The sequence below is a fragment of the Ochotona princeps genome, chromosome 27 (genome assembly GCF_030435755.1).
Source record: "Ochotona princeps isolate mOchPri1 chromosome 27, mOchPri1.hap1, whole genome shotgun sequence".
NCBI lineage: Eukaryota > Metazoa > Chordata > Mammalia > Lagomorpha > Ochotonidae > Ochotona > Ochotona princeps.
Genome location: NC_080858.1, coordinates 17,488,587 through 17,495,638, shown reverse-complemented (window position 1 = coordinate 17,495,638; position 7,052 = coordinate 17,488,587). Strand labels below are relative to the sequence as shown.

Here is a 7,052-nt window from a genome sequence, read left to right as displayed (position 1 = left end):
GAGGATGGTTAAGTTGGGTGGGGAAGTGTGGAGTTCTACTCCTATCAGTCTTTAGGGTTTGCTGTAGTGCTCACTTTGGCAGCACATACACTAAAATAAAGTTTGCTGTAGAGGCTGGGAAAAGTTAGCTGGGGCAAAAAACAAAAAAACTTGACTGAACACATGAATTCATTTCCTAACCAGTCCTGCATGTGTCTGAGTGTGTTGAGAGACTCACTCTCCCTCACCCCGGTTTTGTTTTGATCCAGGACCAGGATGAGTTCCACCCGAGCTCCCGAAGGTTGCCGCTCCAACCTGGCGTCCAGGTACTACATGCTCTGTGACTTGAACGCCTCCTGGGGCATCGTCCTGGAAGCGCTGGCCGGTGCTGGAGCCGTGACCACAGTGGTCTTCATGGTTGCCCTCCTGGCCCTCGTCGGCAAGGTGCAGGACTCCAACAGGCGCAAGATGCTGCCCACGCAGTTCCTCTTCCTCTGCGGTGTGTTGGGGCTCTTCGGCTTGACCTTTGCCTTCATCATCAGACTGGACGGGGCCACGGGGCCCACGCGCTTCTTCCTCTTCGGTGTCCTCTTTGCTCTCTGTTTCTCCTGTCTCCTGGTACATGCTTTCAACTTGACGCAGCTCGTGCGGGGCAGGAGTTCGCTCTCCATGCTGGTGACTCTGGGCCTGGCGTTGGGCTTCAGCCTGGTGCAGGACGTCATCGCCATCGAGTATGTGGTCCTCGCCATGAACAGGACCAACGTGGATGCCTTCTCTGAGCTCTCGGCGCCTCGCCGCAACGAAGACTTTGTCCTGCTGCTCATCTACGTTCTTCTGTTGATGGCACTCACCTTCGTTATGGCTTCCTTCACCTTCTGTGGCCCCTTCACTGGCTGGAAGATACACGGGTCCCATGTCTACATTGCCATGCTCCTGTCCATTGCCATCTGGGTGGCTTGGATCAGCCTGCTTTTGGTTCCCAGCCCGGGCCCCGAGTGGGACGACACCATCCTGAGCACGGCCCTGGTGGCCAATGGCTGGGCTTTCCTGTTTGCTTATGTTGGGCCTGAGTTTCGGCTGCTCACAAATCAGCGCGAACCCACGGATTATCCGCTCGAGGATGCTTTTTGTAAACCGCAGCACATGAAGCCGAATCAAGGGATGGAGAACAGGGCGTATTTTGAAGATGATATGTATCAAGGTATGTGGCCTGGCATACACACCTGCCATTCAGGCAACAGTTAGGAGGTTGGGGATGTGGGATGTGGTTTGGCTCCCAGCTGGGGCTCCTGACACCAGCTTCCTGCTCATTGTAGACTCTGAGAGGTGATGGTTATGACTCAGGTCATTGAATTTCTGTCACCTGTATGGGAGACCTGGATTGTCTGGCTTCTGCCTGGCACTGGTTCAGTCCTAGCCATTGAGGGCATTTAGGGAGCGAGCCTGCACAGGGAGACTCGCTCTCACTCTATTATTCTGCCTGCCTTTCAGAGGGGCCAGGGTAGTACTATGGTGGGTAAGGTAGCTGCCTGCCATGCCAGCAACCTGTATGAGTGCCAGTCCAAGTTCCAGCTGCTTTATTTTCTCTCTGGCTCTCTGCTAATGGCTTGGGAAAAGCAGCGGATGTTTGGGCCACTGCCACCCATGTGGGATATCTGGATGAAACTCCTAGATCCTGGCTTTGACCTGGCTGAGTGCTGGCCCTGGCAGACATCTGAGAAATGAACCAGTGGATGGAAGATCCTTAAGGAACATGTAAGATTTACCCTGACAGGGCCTGGCGTGGTAGCCTGGTGGCTACGGTCCTCACCTTGCACATGTCAGCATTCCATATGGTTGCTAGTTTGTGTCTTGGTGGCCCCACTTCCCATCCAGCTCCCTGCTTGTGGCCTGGCGAAGCAGTCAAGGATGGCTCAAAGCCCTGGCACCCTACACCCACATGGGAGACCTGGAAGAGGCTCTGGGCTCCTGGCTTCAGATCGGCTCAGCTCCAGCCATTATGGCCACTTGGGGAGTGAATCAGTGCACGGAAGATCTTCCTCTCTGTCTCTCCTCTCTGTATATCTGACTTTCCAATGGGAATAAATAAATCTTTAAAAAAATTTTACCCTGATCATACACTGAATAATAGGTAAATCCCACGATGGTCAAATGTTGCTTAAAATCATTGAGCCTTAGCAGGTCCAAGTGCACAGAGCAAGGGTTCCGCAGAGGTGCTGGGGAGCTGGTGGGGAGACCCTGTTAGCACAAACCTGCAGGAATCTCCACACAGTTCCCAGGGATCTTCACCCAGCCCCAAGAGCCACATCTTGTATGTCTGCAGGCTCCTAGTGGGGAAGAGATCATATTGAACATAAAAGAAGCAAATGATTTTGCTCTTCTCTGGAATTAGAAGCCAGACTTTCTGCTGATTTTTAACAAAGATTTGATTTTTTTGAAAGGCAGATGAAAGATTGAGAGAGACAGAGAGCAAGAGAGTGAGCACTCTCCCATCCACTGGTTCACTCCCCAGGTAGCTGCAGTGGCCGGGGCTGGACCAGGCTCAAACTGGGAGTGTGGCATGCCCACTGGATCTGCCACACAGGTACAAGGATCCAGGCACTTGGGCCGTCTTCTGCATTTTGCTAGGTGCTCTAACATGGAGCTGGATGGGATGTGGAGTGGCCAGGACAGGAATTGGAGCCCCTATGAGATGCTGGCATTGCAAGTAGCAGCTAAATTCTATAGGTGGTCTTATGAGAAACAGGCTGGAGGGACAGCCAGTGGCTCCGTTTGCCTGTGGGATGTACTCATTGAGCTCCAGAGTTGATGTGGCTCTGTGAGTCTAATCACTATGTGTGGGGTGGGGAAACACCTTTGGGATGGGTGAGTGAGTGAGCTGGGTCTGGGCTTGGGTGATAATAGCCTAGGATGCAGTGCCTCCTGGCGCTTCTGCCAGAAGCAGCTGTGGTCTCTTGTGGTTGCTTAGGAGCAGGTGGGTTCTGCGCCCCAGTCCCTCCCAGGCACTCCTGGGGGTCCCTTTGGGACTAGCCCTTTCTGCCTGCCTTTCACTGTAGGAGCTGTTCCCGTTAGTTTCCTCTCCATGAAGAGCTTTGCTGCTCACTCACCCTGCTCACCAGTGCCTGCCCCCTTGTCCCAGCACCCCGGAGTGTTGCACACGGTGGGAGCCTCACTCCCAGGCCATACAAGCTGCACACACCTGGCTGGAGTCACTGCATTTGCCTGCCTCTATAGCTGAGGCCACGGAGCTTCTGGCCCCTGCCTGCCACTTCTCCCGTCCCCTTGGCGCTTTCCGGAGTCTTCCTTGGGCGTCGCGCTGTCCTGTGCGTGTTAGGGCTATCGAATGTTCTTATCAAAGTCCGTCTCATCCGATAGGCTCTGTCCTCCTCATAACTTCCTGATTCTGCAGGGTCACCTGCAGGCCATGGATGATTCTGGTTTGTCCTTAGAGTCCTCATCAGCTGTTTACACACATTTACTGAGTGAATTGGGCAGGTGGTTCCTGTGGGAAATAAAAGGACTGCTTTAAATTGCATTTGTGGTGGTTATATGTGTTTGTTCTTCTCAACCAATTCTCCCAAAAAGACACAGAAACCAATTGTTCACCAAAAAATACATGTAGAGTAGATATATATTTATGTTTACAGGAAGTAACTTTCCCTTATCAGGCAGCTAAGGAAGAGGAGAAATACTGCTGAAATCCTGTCTGGTACACCTCTCATCAGATCTACATTTGAAAAGACATTTAAAATGTTGTATTTGGGGGGTTGGTTCTGTGTCATAGCACGTTGAGCCACCACCTGCAGTGCCGCTATCTGATTTGAGTTCCGGTTCTGATTGTTCACTTCTGATCCAGCTCCTGAGAAATCACTTAGGATTTCACTAACGCCCCTGAGAAGTCAGTGGACGATGGCCCAGGTCCTTGGGCTCCTGCACCCACGTGTTAGGCCTGGAAGACGCTCTGGCTCTTGGCTTTCAGCTGGCCCAGCCCTCATCAGTGAGGCCATTTCTGGAGTGAACCAGCAGATGGAACAGCTGGTTTCTTCTGACTCTCCTCTCTCCTCCCAGTCTCTCTCTCCCTGTTACTTTCTCGCCCTCCCTCCCTGTAATTCTGCCTTTCAAATAAATAAATGTGTATACAATTATTTTAAACATTTATTTATTTGACTTATTTGAAAAACAGCGAGAGAGACAGGAAGAGGAGAGAGAGAGAGAGAGCTTCCATCCCTGGTTCACTGCCCAGATGTCTGCAGCAGGTGGGGCTGGCTCAGGCTGAGGGTCTCCCCTGTGGGCGACTCAGCTCCTGAGCCATCACTGTGCCTCCCAAGAACCAGACCTGGAGGCAGGGGCAGCATTGGCATCCGGGTGCTCTGACATTGGCATGCCAATGTCACAAGTGCCCGGGCCACACACCCTCCTTTAAGTGACCTTGCCAGTGTGTTTTGAGGTGGTCCTGGCATGAGGTGGCCTCCTTCTCTAAGTTTTGTTCTCTAAGAAATTCCAAAAGGCCTTGCAACATGTTTTTCATTTACTAAGCCAACACTGAGCTTGCTGTGCAGCTGGCCTGGGGCTCAAGTCAGTGATCCAAGGAATGTCAAGTTCACTGAAGAGATGGCTCTGAACAGACATGATGTAAGGCTCCAATGAGTCACACGGCAGGCTGCACACAGGCGGGGTCCCCAAGGTTTCAATTTTTCCTCTTGCTCTGTTTCAGGCCGTGGAGAGATAGGGGACACACTCCATGCCCCTTACGCCACCCATTTCCAGCTCCAGGTAAAATCGCTTTCTCCTCTGTCCTGTTTTGGGAACTGCCCACCTGCCCCTTGGGGCCAGGAGTGTCCCCACAAGTGAGGCTCTGGGAGGAGGGGCAGGCGGGGGTTGGATGACGTGGCTGCTTCTGTTTCAGGAGCGGACCCCCCAGAAAGACTTCTCCATTCCCCGGGCCCAGGCCCGGCCCAGCCCTTACAAAGGCTACGAAGGCAGGAAGGAGGGCAGCTAACAGGCTTCTCCAGTGTGACTGCCCTGCTGCACAGGGAGGTGCGTGGTGCCCACCAGCGGAATCTTCCAGGAAATCCCACCGAGGACGTTTGAGGGGTCCTCTGACCCCACTCCCACCACAACCATTGCTCTCTCACGTCCAAGCCGAGGTGGGTGAGAAAGACTCCAGGCCCCAACAACTTTTTTGCCTAACTTGGGATTTTTCCTGTTCGTGGGAGTCTTTGAGCTGCCTAGACCCAGGTGTCACCAAGTCCTTGTCACTTACCTGTGGCTGAAAGTGTGCACATCCGCCCCCAGTTCTGGCCTGCTCGGCCTCTGGGGCAGGCTCGTCCAGCTGCAAGCTGGGAATTCTTCAGCCTGGAGCACGGCTGGGAGCTGAGAGAAACCAACAGAGGCTGCACGCCTGGATCACTCCTGCATGTCAGCCTCTTGGCACTGCCTCTGCCTGGCCTTCTGGGCTAGGTCTAGGAGGCTGTGGCCACCCTGAAGAGACACACCGCAGAGACTGCCCCAAATCTTCCCCAGCCAGTCTGCACCCGTGTCAACTCCCGGACCAGAGCTGCCCCATGGACTGGCTTTCCTGGACCCCTCCAGCACCGACAAGCACAGTTGCTCCTGAAGACGAGCTTGCCTGCTGCTCCTGCAGGCCGTTCTGGCACTGATGCGCCTCCCCGCCTCTGGCTTTCTGTAAATACATTCCCGTTGTACTCCCCAGGGGGGCAGTGTTATTGTACAATAAGTTATTCAGCCGGATATTCAATAAAGATGTGGTGGCGATTTGTTTTTTAAAACATTTATTTGTTTATTTTCATTTTTATTGGAAAGGCAGAGATAAATAGTTTGTCTTGTGGATTGCTCCTCCAACATGCCCACAACAGCCAGGGCTAGACCGGGCTGAAATGAGGAGCTGGGAACGCGATCCGGGTGTTCTGACTGAGAGGCAGGGACCAAGCAGCTTGTGTTGTCCTCTGTTGTCCCTCAGGATGGCCATTAGGAAGCTGGAACTGGAGAAGGTGCTGGGACTGTCTCCCACGTACTTTGATGTGGGACATGCGGGTCCTAGGCGGTGCCTTAAGCCCTGTGCCACATGCCTTCCCAATGGTGGCAGTTCCTCCTGCTGAGCCAGAGGTACCAGTGGTGGGCGTCAGACTCCAAGGCTCCCCGTGGAGCTTCATGTTGGGGATGAAGGTCAAGGTTTGTTCCTCTGAGTTTGTGCTTGACCTTTTCCCATGTCCTCCTGAAACCTGAGACACGTCTAGAAACCAGGCAAGGTGAGAGCCAGGAAGGCTGAGTCCAGAGCAGTGGCGACCCTGGAATAGGGTTTGGAGACCTCAAAGTCAGGTTTGTATTTCACTGAGGTTTGATGGTCAGAGTGGGCAACTCGTGGATGGCCTTGATCCATGATATCTTTCAGTAAAAGACATGGTACCTGACAATCCAAGAGGCGGCAATGGGGGCCCGGCAAGAGGAAGTCTCTCTTTGAAAGGGAACAGGAAAACCCCCGTCCTTGGTGAGTGAATGACGTGCATTGTTAGCTTGGCTGGCGCATCACTTCCTAGGAGCCCGACATTCATCGCAGCAAAGGAGAGCCCGGGCGGGCAGGGGCGAGGTGATGAGGTGAGCTAACAAACTAGACGTTATGTTTCACACAGGGTTGGCTAATAGACTTTGCTGTAACACAAGCCTAGTTTGGTATTGAAAAGGGAATGACAAATAACGACATGGATCCCTCTCAATGATTCTCGCCTTTTCCAAAGAGCCATTACCCCGTGAGTTTGGTTATGAGGAGAAAACCATCTGGTGTCTCTTGTAATGTCTGTCAGAGTGCAGGCAACACATGATTCCCCAGAAATGCACATTTCCCTCGTCTCTGGCCAAGCCAAGGGGGAGGGGGGAGAGAGAGAGAGAGAGAGAGAGAGAAAGAAATAGAGAAAGAAATAGGGGGTGAGCAAAAGAAGAAACTGAAATGTTCTGGATCTTTCTTTTTTAAGATTTATTTTATTTTGATTGGAAAGTGAGATATACACAGAGGAGAGACAAAGAGGAAGATCTTCCGTCTGCTTACTCACTCCCCA

At 52.8% G+C, this 7,052-nt stretch overlaps 1 protein-coding gene across 1 annotated transcript; it reads left to right on the top strand.

Annotated features, from left to right (window-relative positions):
• Positions 1-248: 248 nt before the first annotated feature.
• GPRC5A (G protein-coupled receptor class C group 5 member A) lies at positions 249-4,997 on the top strand. The gene is made up of 3 exons (XM_058656015.1): positions 249-1,180; positions 4,694-4,752; positions 4,886-4,997. Exons 1-3 carry the CDS (start codon positions 256-258, stop codon positions 4,976-4,978), a joined length of 1,077 nt encoding a protein of 358 aa, XP_058511998.1. The 5' UTR covers positions 249-255; the 3' UTR covers positions 4,979-4,997.
• The last annotated feature ends 2,055 nt before the right edge of the window (positions 4,998-7,052 follow it).

Coding starts and splice junctions, on each gene's coding strand:
- GPRC5A (XM_058656015.1), top strand. CDS start 256: ATGAGTTCCACCCGAGCTCCCGAAGGTTGCCGCTCCAACCTGGCGTCC. Junction 1,181..4,693: donor TGAAGATGATATGTATCAAG/GTATGTGGCCTG, acceptor GCTCTGTTTCAG/GCCGTGGAGAGATAGGGGAC. Junction 4,753..4,885: donor CCACCCATTTCCAGCTCCAG/GTAAAATCGCTT, acceptor CTTCTGTTTCAG/GAGCGGACCCCCCAGAAAGA.